This window comes from Mirounga leonina, unplaced genomic scaffold (assembly GCF_011800145.1).
Source record: "Mirounga leonina isolate KUSES-001 unplaced genomic scaffold, KU_Mleo_1.0 Mir_125, whole genome shotgun sequence".
In the NCBI taxonomy this organism is placed as follows: domain Eukaryota; kingdom Metazoa; phylum Chordata; class Mammalia; order Carnivora; family Phocidae; genus Mirounga; species Mirounga leonina.
In genome coordinates, this window is record NW_023270305.1 from 6,958,594 (window position 1) to 6,981,925 (window position 23,332).

Consider the following 23,332-nt stretch of genomic DNA (forward strand, 5'->3'; position numbering starts at 1 on the left):
AAGTAAGACCTGATTTTGAATCTAAGTTCTACTATTTATTAGCTGCACATTATTGGACAAGCTACTTTTTCTTTGTGAATCTTAAGTTCTTCATTGATAAAAAATGATGTAACAATACTATTCTGTTACAAACATTTGGTTTGTAAGAAAATGAGGTGGCATGAAAATAACCAGCTCACTGTGACTATTATGCAGTAGATTATGGTTAAAAAACAGTCAGTGTTTCTTGAAAACAAAACAAAAATAACAAAAGAATGGTAACAGTGAAAGGCTAGGATACTACACTTCATGTTACATTTTGAAGTGGTAGCCAAGGCTTTTTTCCATGTAATCATTGGACCTACCTGTCAGGCCCAGAGCCAGAGACTTCAATATGAAGTCCTGTGGTCCAGAGGCAATGCACCCACCAGGTAAGCTTCGAAGAAGCTTTCTCAGGAGCTTCTGTCTAGAACTCATCTTAGATGGAAAGTACCCTATATGAATAACCTGCTGATTTATTTCTGAATGAGCATTGTCAGAATTGGTATACTCATGCAGATGGAGTGACCTTTTAATTTTGCATTGATTAAAAGGCTGGTCACAGAGGCAACAATAAAAAACTCTAATTTTCAAGGGTGTGTTTAACCCTTCTCTTTCCTTCTTTGAAGACCAACATTCTACAATGATGATGGGTAACAATTCATTCTATCTACTAAGTACATGCAAAAATGAGCAATGCTTTGTAAAACTAACTAGGCTTTAGCCCTTTCCGCATTCAAGCATCCTAGTTATAAGCTTATCCTAAAGAGTCATTAGTATGACTTACACACAAGGGTAGGTGAGTTGTGTTCAACAGCTCACAGAGAAGTAGCTTGAAGGTAACTTGAGGGTTCAAAACGTTTTCAAGAGGAACAAGAGGAAACCTTTCCAAATGAACTAAGTTCGGGCCCAGTCTTCTGAAATACCTATGTAATTACCCTAGAGATCCACAAGAAGTGGCTTCTGTAATACCAGGCTTACTGCTTTATTTCTCATCCCCATCCCTAATTGTTCATTTTTTGACTAATGCCATAAGGTACATGAGCTGTGATGGTGCCGAACTTCTGTGCCCCTTCAATGTGGAACATGTGGTCATCAAAGAAAATGTGGGGCCTTATCTTCACCAAAATGGGACCTTTGGGGGCTCCAGCAAGGAAAAGAGCTTCGTCTATCTCTAGACCCCAGCGGCGAAGGGTTTTCAGCACTCGGGCGCCTGAACTGGCTGCACTCCTGGCTGTAACCAGGTAGGTCCTGATAGGGCAAAGTAACCGTTCGTCTTTGGCATAAAACTTCTTTTGCAGTCTGCCTAAATCTTCCAGAAAGCCTTTTAAGGGACCCTGTAAAAGGAACATATGTCACAGCTGTGATCCAGTGAGCTAAAGGAAGTGAATGCTGAAAAGGCAGAGGCTTATAAGAGGTTATAAAAGGTTATAGTACTGCATTAGACATGCAGTATTCTAAGGCCAATGGAACAGTCCTGAAACTCCTTGCATTTATGTGAGTGTATTTCCTTGTATGGAACTATCCTTGCATTCCTAGAATAAATGTAGGATGACCATATAATTTATTATCTAAACATTGATGTTTTAAGAGTGAAAGTTTCTATAAAAAGTAAAAGGGCAACAGACATAAATTATCCATGGCTAAATGGGATACTCTAAATAAAGTTTGGTTAATCACCAAAAGAACTATTTTAGTTTTCTTTTTGTGAATTGCACACTTTAATATTATGAAGTATACTCCTTTATCTAGTTCAGTGCCTTCTTGGCTCGAATCTAGCCTTGTCTTATATTTACAATTACCTGTGTATCTTCACACTTACTTTTATCTTCAGCCTTTCTGAACACTTAGTTTTAGCTGTTTCTCTGGAATAGAGCAAGATTTGGATTCTGCTATGTGTTCCAATCTGGAAGTCTTAATTTTTAAAACAAAATTGAGTTTTAGGCCATTTAAATTTATTGGTATTACAAATATATGTGATAATGGTTCTTTCTTATGATTTTTATTGCATTTTCCTTGTTTAAATATTTTAAAGGATTGTTCATTGGGTGTTTTTTTTTCCTTTGTGCATGTGTGTATGTGTGCTTCGTCTAAGATTTAGGAAGGTTTGTATTATTTCCTTCTATTGGTTACCTTTGTGACTATAACTTTTTATAGTACTGTTAGTCCCTTTTTTAAAAAAAAAAATCCAGGATCTATTATTTTTTACAGTGAGAAATAATGAAATTACAGTACTTACTCACCTCTCTCTTATCCTCGATTTCTTCTGCAACCATCCAATTTTACTTGTTTCCTCTTTCTCAGTGTTTATATTTTCATTATTAAAGATTCTTATATTTCTGTTTATCACCTTTACATCTTATCCTTTGATCACTTATTATAACTGAAGATATCAACATACTTACTCTTCCTTAGGTCTTTTTCCTCCACATTTTCCCAGGTTTCATTAGTTATGTAATTTCTCCATTGTTAGAACACATAATGTGTGCTTTCTTTTCTGCCACCCTATTCCCTACAATTGTTTTAGTTTTAGTTCTGTGATTAAATATATTCTGTGCTATTTGTCCCTTTGTGTTTGTAGTCATCTACATATTGGCCAAAATGTTGTCTTCTAGTTTTCTCAAGAAAATCTTATGGAAATAACAATCCCTGATATTTTCAACTGTTGATCTGTTTTCTTTTTACCTAAATGAAATTTTAGCTGCATATAGAATCTGTGATTTAGATTTTCTTTCCATTTTATTAGATTTTTTTTATCAGTAGTACTCCACTGTCTTTTGCTATTGAGTGCTGCTGTGGAAAAGACTGAGGACAGCTTGATTTTTTTCCCCACTCATATGTGAAGGCTGCCCAAAGAATTACCTCATCTTTGATGTCAAAAAATTTTAGTAGGGCACGTCTTAATGATGGTCATTTTGTTCAATTTCTTTTAATAGTTTAATGTACCCATTAAAATCTCTGACAATTTATGATGTTTTCTTGGTTTATGTTTTTATATACATTTGCGTCTTTGTATTTACCACATACAACCCTCTCCTCCTCCCCTCAGAACATAATGTTGATGTTTTTCTTCAGGGATTCCAGTTATGCATATGTTGGATTTTCTTTACCTGTGATCTATTTTCTGTCATTTTTCTCTCTAAAATCTTATTTTTCAATTCTACTCATTTCCAGAGTTCTACCATTTAACTTTTTACTATCTCGCCCCTGATTCTTACATTTCTACTTTATGACCCTGACTTGCTTTATTAAGTTTTTAAAAGTTATAGTAAATGTTTAGTCACAATTTTTACCTATACTTTGGCTACTATTTCTAGTGAGAGATCTGCATCTCTTATTAGAGATTTACATCTCTTATTATTCCCTTCTTTGCCTTTTTTTCAGTATCTTTGCTTATATTCTATGCTGGTTCTGTTTTTATTACTCATCACTGAAGCAGACTGGTTTTCCTTGGAACAATTAGAGGGTTTATGGCAAAGGTCAAGGATAATATTCTAAAGCCGATTTGATTTCATAATTCAAAAGATCCCTTCCACCCTGCTATTCAGGAAACACACTGTTTTTTAATAAACATGGCTTATTTAGATGATCATTTGTCTGTATAGATCTAAACATTATTTAGATCACTGTTTCTCTGTCAGCATATATCAGGGGAAAAAAACAAATAAAATTCACTTTTTAAAGGTGAAATATCTGTATCTCTATCTATATATATGTGAAAAAACTATTAACTTTTTTTTTTTTTTTTTTTGGCAACAGCAGCAAAGGGGGTATAGTGACTGTTGGCAGTAGTCACCCAACTCATGACTAGTTTGGCTTTAAAACACAGAAGAATACAATTCTTCTTGCTGGTTTTGAGTAGTTTCCAAAGGGAATAAATAGGGACCAGTCTGTTTATGTCACCATACTCAAACCAGGTATCCATATCATGCTTTCTTATTTCTATTTTTGGGTATGTTTTATAATTTAAACATTTGTGCAGCAGTACAGGTATATAATTTGTCAATAAAAATATAGAAATAGGTAAAGTTACTAAAAAAATACTTTTTTGAGAAGCTGTATGACTTAAAACATTTAGAATGTGTCTAGGATGTAGAAAGTTGGAAAGAGGATCGAGCCCCACATCGGGCTCCCTGCTCGGCGGGAAGCCTGCTTCTCTCTCTCCCACTCCCCCTGCTTGTGTTCCCTCTCTCACTGTCTCTCTCTCTGTGTCAAATAAATAAAATCTTAAAAAAAAAAAAAAAAAAAGTTGGAAAGACTGATGATATTCCTATCTTAAAAAGAAAAACCAAGGGTGCCTGGGTGGCTCAGTTGGTTAAGCAACTGCCTTCGGCTCAGGTCATGGTCCTGGAGTCCTGGGATTGAGTCCTGCATCGGGCTCCCTGCTCAGCAGGGAGTCTGCTTCTCCCTCTCCCGCTCCCCCCTCTTGTGCTCTCTCTCTCTCAAATAAATAAATAAATTCTTAAAAAAAAAAAAGAAAAACCAAGATAATCTAAAAAAAAAATCCTAACATTTATTGAGCCCATTAGACAGCTGATAGGTAATAGGACAACAGACTAACATGATATGTAAAGAAAAAAATCTAAGGGAAAATCTAAGGTTCTCTTCAAGGACATATGGAATTCAAGAACTGGCACATCTTTGGCAAAGCAATGGAGGATGCCATATCAGATACATATAAGCAAGTATGAAAGATTGAGATAGTTAAAAAACAAGCATATTGATAAAGGCCAGATCCGGACTAATAAGAGAGCCAAGAGGCCCTGAAAGTCACAGACCCAAAACACTTTCTTACAGGCTTTTTTGTCATGGACTTTACTAGTTGTTTATGAGAAAGACTGTAGGCAGGATGGGAAATGAGAGAATACAGTCCTTGGTAGTGCAGTCTGGAGGACAGGAGCAGCTACCACTGTGAGAAAAGACTAAAACTCCACCTTGCCCCATGTTTCCTAAGTAACAAAAGTCTCACACTGCCAGCAGAAGGGCTTCAAACACTGTCACGCCTAGGGCACAGGTAAAGATCCACTGCTGTGGGGGAAAGGGAAAGGAAAAAACCCTCCACGACTGGAAGTGGGATTGGAGACTGTTACGGAAATCAGAAAATAATGGATGGGTATTTTCAAAGTGCTAAAATAAAAATACAGTAAGTGCAAAACACTACGTCCAGTCAAAATAAAATATTTTTCAAAAGTGAAGGAGAATAAGGAGTTTTTGAGGCAAAGAAAAGCAGAACTTTTGGTAATAGCATATCAGTTCTACATACAGTGTTAAAATATGGTTTTCTGGCAAACTGATTATGATACCAGGGAGAAAGCTGGATTTACACAAAGAAATGAAGATCCCTGGAAATGGTTAAAATGAAAATGAATACAAAAGATATATTTTTTATCTTATCCATATTCATTCTAAATAATTGAGTCAAATAAAAAATAATAGCAAGGTATTGTGAGTTAATAGGTGAAAATAAAATGTGTGACAATAGCACCAAATATGGGAGGAAGGGGTTGAGAGTATACTGTTGTAAGATTCTTTTTTTTTTTTTTTTAAGATTTTATTTATTTATTTGAGCGAGAGAATGAGATAGAGAGAGCATGAGGGGGGGGAGGGTCAGAGGGAGAAGCAGACTCCCTGCCGAGCAGGGAGCCCGATGCGGGACTCGATCCCGGGACTCCAGGATCATGACCTGAGCCGAAAGCAGTCGCTTAACCAACTGAGCCACCCAGGCGCCCCGTAAGATTCTTACACTATACATGATGCGGCATTATATTGTTTGAAAATAGACTGTGATTACTTAAAGTGGTATGTTATCAATCCTAGGGTAATCACTGGAAAACTTAAAATGAGTTATAAGTCAGGAGTGGAGATAAAATGGAATCCTGGAAACATAAAGTACCTACAATAAATCCAAAAGCAAAACGTAAGAAAAGGAAAAACAAACAACAGATGGAACATATAGAAAAAAGGAGGAAGATGATAGATTTCAATCCAACCAGAGTAATGATCACATTAAATGTAAATGGTCTAAAAATAGCAGTTAAAACACAAGGATTGTCAGATTGTACCAAAAAAAGTAACATGAACTATATATATATATATGTCTATATATATATAGACATATATATATATATAATCTACAAGAAAGCCAATTTAAATATAGAAACAATCTAAATGTAAAAACATAATAGGTTAAAAGTAAAAATTATAGAAAATATATACAATACAAACACCAGTTCAAAAAACAAACCAAAAAGTAAAAAGCTGCAGTGTTTATATGACTATCAGACAGAGAGACATTACATAATGAAAAGGGATTATTTCACCAAGAAGATATAATGATCCTAAATATTTGGGCAGTAAGCAAAAGGATTAAAAATACATGAAGCAAAATGCATATAATTAAAAGGAGAAATAGATTAATCCTCAAAGTATACTTGAAGACTTCAACACTGCCTCCTCAATAGTGGATAGAAATAGATAGAAAATCATTGACAATTTGGAAAACCTGGGCAATATTACCTGACTAATACACTGTCAACTTAAGCTAATTGACATTTTTGACTACTCAACAACACAGAATCAACATTCTTCTCAAGTACACATGAGACATTCACCATGATAGGACATATTCTGGGCATAAAACACTCCTCAACAAATTTAAAGAACTGAAATCATACAAAATATATTCTCTATAAATACTTAGCAGTCAAAGAGTGAATGATCCGCCCCAAAGTTCAGGGACAAGGCGAGGATGTGTCCTCTTACGACTCTTGTTGAATACTGTACTGAATGTACTAGCAAAGGTAATAAGGCAGGAAAGATAATTAAAAGACATACAGAATGGAAACATAGAAATAAGTGTTTTTATTCATAGTATTGTCTATGGAGAAAATCTCAGATAATCTACAAAAAATTTACTATACTAACTAGTGAATTTAATGAAGCTGTAAAATGCAAAGTTGATATGCAAAAACCAGTTGTATTTCTGCATATTGCAACAAACAGATTGGAAATCAAAAATTTAAAATATCATTCACAATAACACAACAATTATGAAATACTTAGGTAGAAATCTAACAAAGTATGTGTGATATCTGTATACAAAAACATTTGAAACACTGATGAAAAAAATCAAAGATGACCTAAATAAATGGAGAGATATACCATGTCCATGGGCTGAAAGACTTGATATTAAGACATCCCCCTCCCCAAGATTAAGCTAAAAATTCAACACTATCATAATCAAAATTCCAGCAGGATTTTTTTTCCAGGAATGCACAAGCTAGTTGTTAAATCTGTATACAAATGCAAAAGAATCAGAATATCCAAAAGAATTTTGAAAAATAACACATTTGAAGGACTCACACTACCTGATCTCAAGACTTACTATAAAACTGCACTAATCAAGACAGTGTGATATTGGTAAAAGCATACACACCTATGTTAAAGGAATAGAAAGCCATTCTTTTCCACAAATAATGCTGGAACAATTAGGATATCCATAAGCAGTAAATTGAACTTAACCAATACTTTGCACAAAAACAAAAGTTAATTCAAAATAGGTCATAATCCTTAAAAAACACTAAAATTATAAAATTTTGTACAAAAACAGGAAATTTATGTGACTTTGACAGTTTTTAGGTATGACATTAAAAGCACAATTCATAAAAGAATTAACTGACAAATTGAACTTCATCAAAATTATAAGTTTCTGTTCATCAAAATACACTGAAAGATATAAAAAGAATAAAAAGACATGCTTTTTATTTGCAAAACACATCTGATAAAGGACTTCTATCCAGAATATGTTAAGAACTCTCAAACTTCAATAATAAACCCAATACAAATGAGCAAGAGATTTGAACAGATATATTTGCCGAAGAGTACAAATGATGGCAGATAAACACCTGATAACATGTCCAATGTCATTTGTCACTAGAGAAATGCAAATTAAAACCACAGTGAGATACCATTATATAACCACTAGAACAACTTAAAAGAACCAAACTAAAAACAACTTACCAGTATAAAATACAGAGCAACAAAATCTCATGTATAGTGCTATTCAGAATGCAAAGTGGTCTGGTCACTTGGGAAAATACTTTGGAAGTATCTTATAAAGTTAAATATATGACCTAGTGACACATATACCATGTGACCTAGTAATCCTACTCCTAGGTATTTATCCAAGAGAAATCAGATCTTAAGCTTACACAGAACCCTGTATGCAAATGCTTAAAATGGCTTTGTTTATAAATGCCAAAAATTGGAAACAACCTAAATACCCTCCAACAAGTAAATGGATAAAGAAAATGTGGTACATCCATAGAAGAGACTCAACAATAAAAAGGAACAGACACTACTAATACATGGAATGATATGGATGTATCTCAAATACGTTATGTTAAACAAAAGAAGTCAGATTCAAAAGATTGTATCCTGTGTAGTTCCATTTATGTGACATCCAGAAAAGGCAAAACTATAGGGACAGAAATCAGATTAGTAGGGGATAGATCCTGGAGATAGCAGGGTAGGATGGCTACAAAGAGACATGAGGGAATTTTGTGAGTATAATGAGTATTTTGAGTTTGGTAATGGTTTCATAACTGTATACACTTGTCAAAACTCTTAGAAGCATCCACTAAAAATTATGAATTTTACTATATATAAATTACACCTCAACAGTTCTGATTAAAACACACACACACACACACACACACAGTTTAAATATCACTTGCTGTAACAAGAGTTAGTGAAACTCTTCAGCTTTCTGTTTTCTATTTATACTTTTATAAGTCTAATAAAATAAACAACATTTAAGTTTATCTTATGTTCAAGAAGAGCTGAGAAAAAAGACCAATTCTTTGGTAAAATTCTTAGATTAAAACTAAATAATCTATCAGTTCAGATTCAGTTTGGAGAATATTTTGATGTTTCAGATTTCCTTTGGTTCAGAAGTTGTAAGTTTTGTTCATTTTATACTGTGACTTTAACACTTCAGTTCATGGATTGATTCCAAAAAACCTAAATATTCAGTTTCATTTTGATTAGGTGTTCATAGCTTGAACTTTATTGAGGCTCATTATTTTGATTTAATTTGAGCTCTCATTTGTGCAAATTTTCTCAGTTAAGTAATGCTGTTAGTGAGTTTGAGGTTTATGGGCAGAGAGGTCCACAAATGTTTACTGACCTATTGGAAATCACTTTACTATTCTGAGAACTTATTATGTAGAAATAGCTTACTGGTAAGCCATATTACTTCTATCACTTGTAATTTGGAGGTGAACTCATTATCATGAGAAGATCATAGGAACACTTCCAAAAAGGATAGATAAAAGAATGCTAAAACAAAACAAAACAAAACAAACAAAAACCCAAGTTTGCAGTATATGTTTCAAAATGAGGAGTTCATGAAAGGGAGGAAAGTATAAAGGATAAGAAATGAAGAGTGGCTGCCTAAAATAATTTAAAATATGTATATCTATATGTTGGAAAATAAGTAGATGAAAATTAATTAGAACTCACTGAACCTACCTGAGCAAGAGGCTTATTCTCAAACATTGTTTCATGTTGAAAGAATTTGTCCAGCCCGTGCTCCTTGGCAATATGTTCAGATTCGTCAGAGAAGAGGACGGCATCCCCATCAAAGGCCACACGGAGCTGTGTGTCACAGTAAGCCATGTCTTTGGCTCCATCAAACATTGTTGCAGAGGCGATCCCTGGCAGACCATGGAGATTTATTAATACTCTTCTCAGGGGCATCAGTTTCTTCTACCATTTTAATGATTAAAAAAAGAAAAAAAAAAGGTCCTTCCAGACCTTGAAATATTTTTTTTTCCCTATGTAACCTGATGACTCAATTGCTCTTTATAACCACACATCTCAAAACAATTGTTTACACACTGCCTCCATTTCTATAATGGATGGGAAAGTGTAAAATGGGATGTAGGACAATCACTGAGAATGTCCACCTCCAAGAAGGTCAAAGCTCTAAAAGACAGATTTAGGGGCTTCTACTTGTGGAATCACCTTAGCAGAAAATTTAACAAAGACATAAGCCACATAATCATATATGAAACCCAATGAACCTCTTTATTAATTTGAGGGATAAAACCAAATGAATACCTTCTTGTATTGCTTCTTGTACTTTTTCAGAATCTGCAGAAAGATACAAGTTGGTAAGATATGCCTTCAAATAGCCAATGGGGCTTTTTCCACCAGTCAGACAGAAGCGGTCAATTAATAAGCCTATTATTGGGCAAGAAAGACTTTGTTATGTCAGAGACTAAAGACAATATACTTGCTGTAAATGTAAACCAAAATTATCTTAGTAATAATTGAGTGCTTATTGAGGTTTTAGAATTACCTTTGTAGCACTAATATTGAAAAATTGCTATGTTATATATAAAAAAGCTATTTTTTATTAAGTATGTCCACATAGACTATGCCAATTTGCTCTCACAACAATTGTATGATAGGCATTGTTATCATCATTACAGAAAAGGAAACTGAGACATAAAGACTTGTCTAAGCCCGCTGATTCACATTGACTCTTGTCTAGACTAGACAGAGTTCTTTTAATTCAACCATAGGCTATTCACTTGTTGAAAGAGATAGTTAATGTGTGACTCTATTTTAAGTACCATTTCTGTATTTCTTCAGGAACAGTATAATAGTAATGACAAGCAGTGCTAGAATTTAAACTGTTTTCTAAAAACAACAACAGGTCTGAAATTGTTTCTGTCTTGACTTGAAATTGTATTTATTTATTTATTTATTTTTAAAGATTTATTTATTTGAAAGAGAGAGAAAGCAACCATTAGCAGGGGGGTGGGGGAGGGGCAGAGGGAAAGGGAGAGAGAATCCTCAGGCAGACTCCTTGAGCTTGAGTCGGGGCTTGATCCCATGACCCCCAAATCATGACCGGAGCCAAAACCAAGAGCCGCTGCTTAACCGACTGAGCCACCCAGGTGTCCCCTGACTTGAAATTTTAAATGTAATTATTTAGGAGACTAAATATTAAAATACCATTAAATGTCTTTCAAATAAACAACAATTAAAAAACAAATGCTAGATATGGTGAAAGTTTTGTAAAATAGGCACCCATTTTCACTTTGGATGAAAGTATAAATTGGTACAAACTACCTAGAAAGTAATTTGACAAGATGTATCAAGAAATGTAACTGGTTTATACCTTTTGACCTTTTTGTTAGTTTTATTCTAAGGGAATAATCTGAAACTCTGATAAAGATTTATGTGGAAAGGTCTCAGTTCAGGATAATTTGTAAAAGCAGAACACTGTCTTGAGAGCAGTTAAATAAAGTATAACATTATGCATCTAAATAGTATATACCCATTCAAAGTGTTTTTAGATTCATAATAAACTGGGTAGCTGCACATGATATAAAGCAGAATTTTGAGTCTAGTCAGTTGTTTTTCCTTTGTATGGACCCACAGAGTAGGTAGGGTCCATCAACAATTGGGGTGGAAGTGTTTGCTATGGTACTAACGAAATACTTACAGTTTTTCACTAAAGCCAACACTGGACATAAGTGTCACAAAAGTGTATTCCACAAGCCCTTAAATAATATTATAAATTAATACTAATATATGATCAGAAATTATTTGGTGGCATTGGGGACTTCAGAAAGAGTTAAAACATCTTCCCACTTCTTAAGGAGATCACAGTCCACTGAGCAGTCAGGCATGTAAGACAGAGAATGATAATGTAACAGGCCACAGCAGAGGGAGATACAAATTGCCTTCAACACCCAGAGAAGGGAAGCAACCAACTAGCTCTTCCAGGTGAAAGGCTGTTATTCCATGAATAAGGCTGCATGAGAAGATGGAGCTCAATCAACTCATTAGCAGAATTGACAGGTAGATAACTGTGCTTCCTTATGCTGCCAGCCTTGTTGGGCCCAGTTTGGTGAGGGATAGATAGACCTAAGTCACCTACTAAATTGCGCAAGATTGTGTGTTGTAAAATATAATGGCTGCTGTTTACTGAGTGATTATGCTACTCATCTATGCTAAACCTTTTATCTGTGTTCTCTTTCCATGTCATAACACTATGAAAAGCTGCTTTTTTTGAAAGACAAACCTTTTTTTAAAGTATGTCTCAGACATTAGCCTTTTTTTTAATTTTAAAAGATTTTATTTATTTGACAGAGAGAGAGAGAGAGAGAACACAAGCAGGGGGAGCGGCAGAAGGAGAGGGAGAAGCAGGCTCCCTGCTCAGGACTTAATCCCAGGACCCTGGGATCATGACGTGAGCCGAAGGCAGATGCCTAACTGACTGAGCCACTCAAGCGCCCCTCAGACATCAGCTTTATAATTAGGATAATGTAAAACTCATAAGTTGTAATTCATCTTGTTTATTTATAAGCATGCCCACTTTAAACCTTGAATTTAAATATGCCAAAGTTCAACCTTACTTTGACTTGACATATCATAAGCCTGGATAGGTCACTTAGAAAATAGTCTAAAGGTCCCCAAATAATAAGTCATGGAATTCCATAACAGGAAATTGGGGATTTTCTCTTAAAGAATCCAACACACTGATGGAAATGCTGTGAGGAGACTAGAGTCAGTCAAAATTTCCATGTAAAGGAACAAAGACAATTTTGCTGACATGGGTATGGATCTGATGTGTAGGGAGAGCAGTCAGGGAGAATCAGATTGTAGGAGTGGAAAGAAAAGGTGAAAACCCATAAACCTTAAACACAGATCTGTGGTGAGCAAGAAGTTTGATCACACGGAGAAAGCCTCTGGGTGGATGGCTTCTTGAAGTCAAGTTCAGAAGTGAAAAACATAAAACAGAGAAGTATATTGCAGGAGCTGGGATTAAGACTTTGAAATTCACACTTGACAAGTTAAGTCCAGAGCTTTGGGCCTAACTCTGTGCTAAAGTTAAAAATGAACATGGCCTCTCTTTCTCTGACATGGGCAAATAAACATTCCTCACGCAGAAGGGGGGTGTCAGAATCAAGGACACTGCATTAGTTAGGTCACAGTCAGCAAAATAACACGGCTTCCCTCTCCCAGAGCAGCAAGCTGTTCTTCCACATGGTATTTATTTTACTTACCATAGTGATTGACGCTGTTTATAAGCCGCACTCCCACTTGGGCATGGTTATTAGTCATCAGTACAATATCAAATAAGTCCTGTTCATTAGGATACAGCTCACGGAGTCTAGCATTGACATGCTGCAGTGCCTGCAGGTTACAAACATAAGCACATGTAAAGAGGACCAGGCAAGGTGGCCGTTGGAGTCTGGAGAGAAACGACATCACTGGTGTCAAATTCAAACTCTGGAGACTCTTCACTGAGGGACTATGGCTCTTTTAAGGCAGGGTTATGCCATTCATTTCTCTATTTCCAGCCTCTTTTATACAGGACCTCGTTAATGTTTGCTGAATGGATAGGCAATGTTTGTTGAAAATTGTTAATGACATTTGGTTTTCTAGAATTCTCTCTGTGGGGCAGGTAGAGAGAAGGATCAGGCCAACAGTTTCAAGCTTGTCTATTTTTTTTTTTTATTCCTAAAATCTGCTTTTCTTTCTTGATCATTGGGTGATTATTATTTCTTGTGAAAATAAAGAATATAGAACGCTTCATGAATTAGCATGTTATCCTTGCACAGGAGTCATGCTAATGGTCTCTGTATTGTTCCAATTTTAGGATATGTGCTACCAATGCACTTTGTCTATTTTTTAAATATGAGTCTTTAGAATAGGTTAGTGGCTTCCTCCCATGCTTCTACCATGCCCCATAAGTACTTTCTACTCATGACTTGTAGGTGTCATTTTTTTCTGCCTGGTTATGTTATTGTATAACACTTGTATAAGTTATATAGAGTATCAGTGTTAGAAGTGCTATACATTTCAGTGTAAGTTAAGAGAACCTTACTTTTTCTATTAAAATCATGCCCCCCCCCTCAAATGCCAACAAGATCATCTTGATCTTCTTAATATGTTATGTTTGGGGCAAAAGCATCTCAAGTGAATTTCATCTCATTTTAATGAGGCATTTTGTTTCTACTGCTGGGATTGTAAACTCATTATTGCTTCCAGTTACCACTCCTAGGAAGGGAACAAAGGTGTTTCTTCCAGGTGTCATGATTAGAACTCCACTGAACAAAGGTGTTTCTTCCAGGTGTCATGATTAGAACTCCACTGAGCGCCTTCTCAACATCCCAAATCTAGAACTGGAGGCCCTTCCTCACTAGTCTGGGAGCCTCCCATGGAAGCATAAGCTGGCCTGAGGTCAACTTGAAACGGGCAAGAATTACAATGGGGGGACTGGGAAATATAAGGGAAACTGGATGAGATCCCAAGGGTCTGCCTGGGTTCTTCCATCTCCATCCAGGGTCCTGACATTCCAAACAGAGTTTTGCAGGGTACCTTAACAAAGCGGAACGCGGGCCCTGGGGTCAGGATGACATTTTCATTGTTGAGTTGATATTCCATGTACTTTTCTAGACCCTCTTCCTCGTAGATTTTCCTGCCATCCACCATGTTGAAAAGCGCCCGGGATGACACAGCGATGGTGATGGCATTCTTGGGTTTGGGCTGCAGAGAGGGGCGCCAGTGGGAGGACAGTCAGGCACACAGACCAAAGGGATCAGAAGAGGGGCGTATGCCAGGGCAAGGTGGGAAGAAAACATCTAGGCCCCGCTTGGAGCGCTGGGATGTTGGAGACAGCCAAGGGCTGGTATTCCCTCCCAACTCCTGAGGCTGCAGGGGTAGGGGAGAAGCAGGGGTCTGGGCAGGACTTCACTACACATTGGAGAGAAGGGAGGCTGGGGGAGACTCAGGTTTGCAGGGCTGCACGGAGGGGAGTTTCCAGTACCAGGTCGGTGGGCCCTGCTCACCGGTCGGGGGCGGGAGCAGCTCGGGATCTTCTCATACAGAGTTTTCACGGAGGCCCAGTAGGCTTCCTCGTCGTCCTCCTCTTCCTCCCGTTGCTGATGCTGCCGGGGCAGTTCCGACAGACAGTCCCGGTCTAGCGGGGAGGAGTAGGTCGATCTGCGCTGGCTATAGGACTTCCATTCGGTGGGGGGCGTGCGCGGGTAATCCCGTTGCTGCGAGGAGTCCCGGATATCCCGCACGATGCCGTGAGCCCAGGCTTCGGGATTCTCGTGCATCTTGGTGCTGCGCCGGGAAGAGCTGTAGAGCTCCGGCGGGGTGGGAGGACGCGAGTCGAGGGGCATGGGTGGAGTGGAAGGCAAAGGTGGCGTGGGCGGCGAGGGCTGCTCTGACAGCTGCTTCAGGGACTCTTGCTGGCTGGGGGAGGTGGATGAAGTCCGGGAGGTCGTGGAGCTACTGGGGAGCTGGAGCAAGAAAGTGGGAGTCTGAGTTAGATGCTCACCTGTCCCCATCTCTGTCCAGCAGGAGTCAAGGAGCCTTCCCCTTCCCTCTGTTCCATTCTTAGCCCTTAGTTGGATCCTGGTTCATCATAGCTCCTTTCAGTAGGGCTCGAAGGGGCTCAGATGTTTCAGGGCCCCAGTTATTGTATATTTCTGTTACACGGACACAGAGATTGGCCTATTTTATTTTCCCCTACCTTCCCCCATCAGCACCTCACACTTTTTTTTTTTTTTTTTTTCTGGAGTTGATAGGGCACAGGTCTTCTTCCTTACCCTTAGGCAGCTGGCCTGTAGTTTGCAAAGTACTGTTGCTTGCTTCCCTTATACTTTCTCAGAGACCTCCAGGTAGGATGGAGGGCTTGAGTAAAGGTCCTTGCTTACCACTGCCTTCATCTGTGACCTCCAGTTAACTCTATGAACAACTAGACCAGATGTTCCCACCAGCAGACTCTACAAAACACCTAGAGGTATCTCTTTCTACATTTCTCCTGTGATTAATGCAGTGATTGCTGGGAAGGTTGGTAGACTGGAGAACCAAGTATCTTCCCATTGCCTTCAGAACTCTGTGTGCCAGTGGAGCTCATTTGGAGAGAATCCTCTTCCTAAATAAAAAGGAAGGATTCTAGAGAAAAATACCTTTACTAAGGTGTGCAATAAATTATTAGGCATCTATATTTCAGTTTTCATGATTGTTTCACATATTTCAAAAGGCATATTCTTGGTTAGACTGTTGAGCCACTTTTCACAGAGATACATGTTCTCCTAGTGGCGAGGTCTGTGTCACTCTCTCTCTGCATCCAAAAACTTAATCTCAAAACTAACATTTTCCTCTCATGGGGCCAGGCCTAGTTAAGGGACCAAAGCACCACACAATCTAATACTTTTCAACAATTTATCTACTTTGTTGATTTTTCCACCCCTTCTTCTTCTTTTTTTTTAGTTTAAATCCAATTAATTAACATATAGTATATTATTAGTTTCAGAGATAGAGTTCAGTGATTCATCAGTCTTATATAATCCCCAGTGCTCTTTACATCATGAGCTCTCCTTAATGTCCATCATCCAGTTAAACCATCCCCCTACCCTTCTCCCCTCCAGCAACCCTCAGTTTGTTTCCTATGATTAAGAGTCTCTTATGGTTTGTCTCCCTCTCGGATCTCATCTTGTTTTATTTTTCCCTCCCTTCCCTATGATCCTCTGTTTTGTTTCTTAAATTCTACATATGAGTGAGATCATATGATAATTGTTTCTCTCTAATTGACTTATTTTGCTTAACATAGTACCCTTTAGTTCTATCCACGTCATTGCAAATGGCAAGATTTCATTTTTTTTGATGGTTGAGTAGTATTCCGTTGTATATATGTACCACATTTTCTTTATCTATTCATCTGTTGATGGACATGTGGGCTCTTTCCATAGTTTGGCTATTGTGGACATTGCTGCTATAAACACGGTCCATCCTGTCTTCTAAGGCTTGATTATTCAGTAAATAGTTGTTGAATAAATGAAGGAAGGATGGAGAAGTCAAAGGGCTTAATCATTAAGTTAGTGTACAGCTTATAGACTTAGTGACCCTGGGTTTTAATCTACCTCAATTAGTGTTATTAATGTGAGATCTTAGGCAAATTACTCTGTGTTTCAATTTTCTCAACTGTAGAATGGGGCTTATGGGTTTGTCTTTTTGTTTGTTTTAATGATGACTGATTTAGCTAACACATGTAAAGTACATAGAACAGGGCCTGGCACATAGAAAGCATAAGTAAATGTTAACTATTATTATTATCATTATCATCATCATTATTATATCATGTTCTCCTTCATTTCATCTCCCATCTCTACCTTAAGACTGGCACTCTTGCTTCTAGGTTCGTCTATTGATGGACCTCTCGTGGATGGGCTTCGTGAAGTTCGGGACCACTGATTTCGCACAAGGTACCCTCGAGAATCAGTCTTTGGCAGTGATAATTCCTGTGATCCCTTTGGAGGAAAGAAGAGACCCAGGGGTGTAATACCCCACCACCCACTCCTGCCATGCCTGTGCCTACAAAACAACCATTTCAAGCTAAACATAGCAGAACCCAATGAGAAGGTCCCTGTCCTATATGACCTTAATTCAACATTGGCCCTTATGTACTATTCTAGCTCTGGCCCAATCCTAAATTCTGTGATGAACAAAAAATGGAGATCCACCTGGAAGAGAATCCAAAACTAAGAAACAAATCTGATGTCTCATATTTTTTCACCTGTGACCCTTCTTTTATGGAACATGGTAGAGTTGACCATTTTTCTGACCTTTTCCCCACTTCTTCCCTTAAGGTTAAGCCTGTTAGCTGAAGCTAAGATGACATATTTACAAGCACACTACAAAGATGAGGGCGGCCACCACCTAAGTGAGGCTGCACCAGGGCTCCCAAGCAGCTGCCTAAGGGGGAGTAGAGCACTCTAGCATTTCCTTTGGGAGGAATCAGACTGGAAGACACTATGGAGAGGCAAGTGGAAGTTTCTATTCCCCATATCCTTCCCCTCACCCAGATTGCCTGTGGTTCCCCTCCAAAATCAGTAGTTTGATCTCTGCTCACCCTGATCATGGTGATCTGCCGGCCCTGCTCCCACAACAGGCACATGTGAATATAAATACGTATTGTGCGGCAGGGGCCAAGAGGTACTGTTCCCTCAGCTGCACAAAGGCAGCGTCTACACGACGAGTGACCTCGCATGGGGCAACATCTCAGCAAGTGATTCGGATTGACTGCACGCCTCATCTGAAAGATTGTGCAGAAAATGGTCAATGCGATGGCCAGACTCCCCTTCCCTCCCTGATCTGAACATAGACCAGTCTCCTCCCATAGGCTGAGCAGAGAAGATGACTGTGGGGATGTATATTGGTGGGGAAGGCAGGGACCAGCTTCTCCTATTTTGTCCTTAACCTCTCCATGAGGACATTAGGTATCCCTTAGTAGAAATCTTGGCAGCTCAGTCTTCTCTCCCAGAACTTTCCTGCCCCCTTAAATTTTCTGTTGTACTTTCTGCTCTTTAATTCTCTTGCCAACTCTAAAGAGGTCAGCTCACCTGAGTGCTCAGACGAACTCCTGATTTCTCAGAATCCTTTCTTTTCTCTGTGTCTAGGCTGTCTTTTGAGTTCCTCGATCCAGTCTCATTCTTAATATGGAAACAAAGAATGTTTATTAATTAATCTCAGGAGCATTAGAAACCTTGAGTTTGGGAATAAAAGGGTGAATAAAAATTAGAATTTGTCTCTTTGCCAATATAAAAAATATATATGTATATAAATTTTAGACATTTTCCCTCTGTTCTACAGACATTAATAAAAATAACACATATCAGAGAACTATATAAACAATTTTTAAAAAAGATTTTATTTATTTATTTGACAGAGAGAGACACAGTGAGAGAGGGAACACAAGCAGGGGGAGTGGGAGAGGGAGAAGCAGTCTTCCCGCTGAACAGGGAGCCCGATGCAAGGCTCAATCCCAGGACCCTGGGATCATGACCTGAGCCGAAGGCAGATGCCTAAGGACTGATTCACCCAGGTGCCCCTAAATAATTTTTAATATAGAAATTTGTTGGTTTATAGATTTAATGCATGAGGCATTTATCATTAAAAAAAATGATATCAGGCGAAATGCTATGGGAAAATTTTCCAGAGCTCAGCAGGATTTTGATTTAAATGTGAAACTGCTCACACAGAATAACTTTTATTTTCTCTACTGCTCTGAAGGTTGATACTTAAGGAACTTTTCCTTTGGCCATGTAGAATTGAAACTTCTTTTGTTTGTTTTCTTAATAAACCGTAACTCCAATCTTCTGTGGATCTAAGCCTCACGAATATTAGCTTGATTTTTAAAATCAAGGTTCTTAATCCTGTGCAGATCCATTGACAGTCCTGCCTTCTGTACATATTTTCTAATTATTCATACCAGCTAGAGTGAAAGGAGGTTTCTCATGAGTAAACTAATAGGGAAGGCTATGTAGGAGGGCACAGGGAGATGATTCGTGTCATGGACACTATTCAAATATGTTCATTTTCGATTGCGGGAAATACCATTGTATTGGAGCATTATTTGTATTGTTTCATGCTAATTCAGTAGCTGTACTGCAATCAAGATTAGTGTTATTTCTCTGTTTTAAGAGCTCATCTTCTAGCTTAGACCAATGTGCTCAGGAGCAGTCTGTGCATAATACTCTTTTTGTATTAGGGTTCGTTGGATGATTGAGTCTATGACTGCAGAGCTGTGTGGTCCTAGAACTAGATACTAAAATCCTTCCAGCCACTCCCTACATCGTAACCATAAAATCCTGTCACTTATAACTGCAAAAGAGATTTGAAACTCAGTCCCTTTTCTCCATCCCTATTATCATCGCCTTGTTCCAATCTCAGATCATTATGGGCCTGCATTCTTAGAATTGTAGACTTTTGAGTAGATTTCATAACCTCATATCCTCCCAACTTCTAGATCCATCGACCCCCTCTATTTAAAGTGATACTTATAAAACATAAATATAATTATGCTTCATTTCTGGGTACTGGTTTTACAGACCAAGAGTCTCATGGTGTATCCTGTCTACCTCCAACTTGCCCTCCACGGTACACTTTTATCTCTATGTTCGCTTGTGCTAAATGCCTGCATTTGCCTACATATCACCCTATTTCCTTCTAACCGCCTCTTCTCTTTAATGTTCTTCAAAGTCCAGCTCAGTATGACCTGGGAGAAGTTCCCAGAGTTAAACATTCCTTTGTATTGCCTGTGTCTTTGTACATACTTTTACTGAGCACTGAATTGTACTTTGTTTATGTATTCTCTTTCCTACTAGGTTGTGCATTCTCCAAAGATAGCAACAGTGTTTTCACCTCTTGTCACTAACATATGAGCATACAAATGCTGAATTATTAGATTGACTGATTCTGAATGCTTTAATCTCATTTTTCTTCATTCTTCATATTCTTTATTTTCCTTCCCTTTACTCCACATGTAGTCATTATCTGAAGTGATTTAATTGTTGCAGAACATTCCCAGAGGTAATGATACCTACATTTGTTGATGTCTACATTTCCTTAGCTCTTTGGCAAGATTCTAGGACATTCAATTCACTCACCTTCTTTTTCTGTTTCAGAGATGTTTGACTCATTTCTTTTAAGTCCTGAATTTCTTTTGTTGTTATGCAGGTTTTCCTCTCCCCAGCTCCATTTCCTGTTGTTTCTGTTGCTCTGCCTTGGTTTGCATTTAGAATGTCAAATTTATGACATCATATGTGATTCCATAGTAACAAACTGACTCTTAATATGTGACTATTAAAAAAAAGCAATATGGGGCGCCTAGGTGGCTCAGTCGTTAAGCGTCTGCCTTCGGCTCAGGTCATGATCCCAGAGTCCTGGGATCGAGCCCCGCATCGGGCTCCCTGCTCCGCTGGAAGCCTGCTTCTCCCTCTCCCACTCCCCCTGCTTGGGTTCCCTCTCTCTCTGTGTCTTTCTCTGTCAAATAAATAAAAAAATCTTAAAAAAAAAAAGCAATAGTATTTCTTCATATTTGAGTATATCCACTCATAACCATTCTTAGAGTTTTTAGGAAATGATGTCTAAACAATGTTAAAATGTTTAATATGAAGCGATATCAATATTACTGCTTCTTTCTTTTTAAACATTACTATATTACTCATCATATAAACCCCACTGTGGCTGTACATTTTCTGGCCGTGCCAAAATAAATGGTAAACTCATTTGTGGACCCAATCATTTATTATTGTTCATCCTGACAGATTTTGGAGAACTTTTTGCAATCTGAGGACTATTTTTGACACCTGAGATTTCATTCTAGACATGGAATTTAGACTTATTTTTAGCTTTAATGTTGGATGTTTCTTTCACAATGCCAAGGCCATTTCTATGTCACAAATTCAAAGCATTCTCCCTATGGCCAGATACAGTGTAGTAGAATGATACTTTCACTGCCTTCCTTGCCATTTGCCCCATCCTTGAACTTTTAAACACACATTTGTCCCTCTTGTATACGCACAGAAAATATGTAAAATCCAGCCCCCAGCTCTGGTTTACAGGGTCTACTAATGTAATACATTTTATGGCTCTGATTTTATCTTCACCCAAGCTTTAGATAAGAGACTCACATACAAGCCTGAGTTGGTCAAACCATCACAAACTAAGCCAGATTTCCACCTCTTTTAATTGGAGTTGATAACTTTGTTTGAAAATCAGAAGTTTTTGACAGCTTTAAGCACAGGTCCCCAAGGGGTCTTCCAGAAAGTGAAACATGCAGGCTCAAGTTTAGAGGACCTGGGTTTGAATTCTTTCTCCACTGGTCCCCTGCATCCAGCCCCTGCCAATATCTTGCTGTGATCCTGAACAAGTGTGTTTAATCTTCCTAGATCTCAATTTCCATATTTACAACATGGAGAAAATTATGGTATCAACATCAAATGGTAGTTGTGATGGTTGAGCTAGTATGAAGTACTTAAGACAGTGCCTGGTATTTATAAGTGATTAATAAATATTAGCTATTACTTTTTTATTCATAATTCTGCTGTATCTATACTAGAGAGTTCAAACAGAAATTTCCAATCTCCAATGCAATCTGGTTGTAGGAACAGAAGTTTAAAAATACTTATTGTTCATATACATATATAATCAATCAAATGTCAGTTTGGTGATTCTTCCCATATCCTAAACTCTAGGCCTACTTGTGGAGAAAGAGCAAGGAGGGCAGACTGGAAGCGGGAAGTTAGAGTAGCAGTTAGGAACAAAAGCTGGAGAGCTCTGAGACTTGTGTTCTATAAAACACAGGAAGAAGATTTTGCAGAGATGAGGGAATGAAAGAGTCTTTGGTTTCTGACTGGTCCTTCTAGTCTACAGCCAAGATTGGCTTTTGCTTCTGGTCTTTCCTTGACTCTTCCATGTAAATCAGCATCCATATATTCAATAAGTTCCTTGATTATTGGTTTTTTCCCATAACACACAGCCTAGGATAGAATGTGAGCCTCATGAGTGTTTTAAATTATTTTATGTACTGAGATTTAAATATATCATTTTGTTCTGAGTGCTGAGGTTGATATTAAATTTGTATTTTTTTCAGATTTCCTGATTTGTTTTTCTTATCTTCTGATTATTAACTTGATGTTGAGCACTGAAAACTACACATACGTGTTGGCCACTGTGTTAGGGTTCTCTAGAGAAACAGAACCAATAGGAGATATATAGCTATATAAGAAGTCATTTATTATGGGAACTGATTCATGTGATTGTGAAGGCTAGGAAGTCACACAATATGCCCTAAGCCAGCTGGAGAACCAGGAAAACCAGTGATATGAGTCAGTCTGAATCTGAAGGCCTGAAAACTAGGAGAGCCAATGGTGAACTCCCAATCCAAGGTCAATGGCCTGAAAACCTGAGGGACCACTGGTTTATACCCCAGGGTCTGAAGGTCTGAGTATCAGGACCTCTGATATCTGAGGGCACGAGGAAAAGATGGATGTTTTGTCTCAAGAAGAGAGAGAGAATTCACCTTTCCTCCACCTTTTTTGCTCTGTTTGAACCCTCAGTGGGTTGGATGATGTCTGTCCACCTTGGTGAGGGTGGATCTTCTTTACCAGTCTACTGATTCAGATGCTAATCTCTTCCAGAAACATCCTCATATACACACCCCAAATAATGTTTAACCAGCTGTCTGAGCATCCCTTAGCCCAGTCCAGTTTACATAAAATTAACCATCACAGCAACATATCTTCTGTTGTCTTGGATTTGTTTCTCCATGAATTCAACCTTGGTAATAAAGCGAAGATGCTGCAAAGTTCTGACATTGTCATGCACCCTTCCGAGATCACCCAAAATTGGTTTTTATAATGAAATTTTCATTTTCAGTTCTAGCTGTGGATAAATTTTTTTTTTAAAGAGCTCCATAAAAGACTTCAAAGACATT

General features: G+C 37.9%; 1 protein-coding gene and 1 non-coding gene across 2 annotated transcripts; both read right to left on the bottom strand.

Annotated features, from left to right (window-relative positions):
* Window positions 1-338: 338 nt before the first annotated feature.
* On the bottom strand, window positions 339-20,534 carry NT5C1B (5'-nucleotidase, cytosolic IB). The gene is made up of 10 exons (XM_035000521.1): window positions 20,502-20,534; window positions 18,456-18,545; window positions 17,915-18,148; window positions 17,226-17,363; window positions 14,892-15,350; window positions 14,422-14,589; window positions 13,104-13,233; window positions 10,141-10,263; window positions 9,550-9,734; window positions 339-1,355 (listed from the first exon to the last, which is right to left on the bottom strand). The coding sequence occupies exons 1-10, from the start codon at window positions 20,532-20,534 to the stop codon at window positions 1,023-1,025; spliced, it is 1,893 nt and encodes a 630-aa protein (XP_034856412.1). The 3' UTR covers window positions 339-1,022.
* Window positions 13,617-13,719, bottom strand: LOC118008381. The gene has a single exon (XR_004678683.1). It is a non-coding gene; the product is annotated as a U6 spliceosomal RNA (small nuclear RNA).
* Window positions 20,535-23,332: the final 2,798 nt, after the last annotated feature.

What these genes read in the sequence shown, in the direction of transcription:
- NT5C1B (XM_035000521.1), bottom strand. Translation starts at nt 20,534, where the DNA reads ATGAGTCAAACATCTCTGAAACAGAAAAAGAAG. An exon ending in GAGTTCGTCTGAGCACTCAG is followed by an intron (nt 18,149 to 18,455) that starts GTGAGCTGACCT and finishes ACAATCTTTCAG; the next exon opens with ATGAGGCGTGCAGTCAATCC. An exon ending in GGGAACCACAGGCAATCTGG is followed by an intron (nt 17,364 to 17,914) that starts GTGAGGGGAAGG and finishes TTTCCTCCAAAG; the next exon opens with GGATCACAGGAATTATCACT.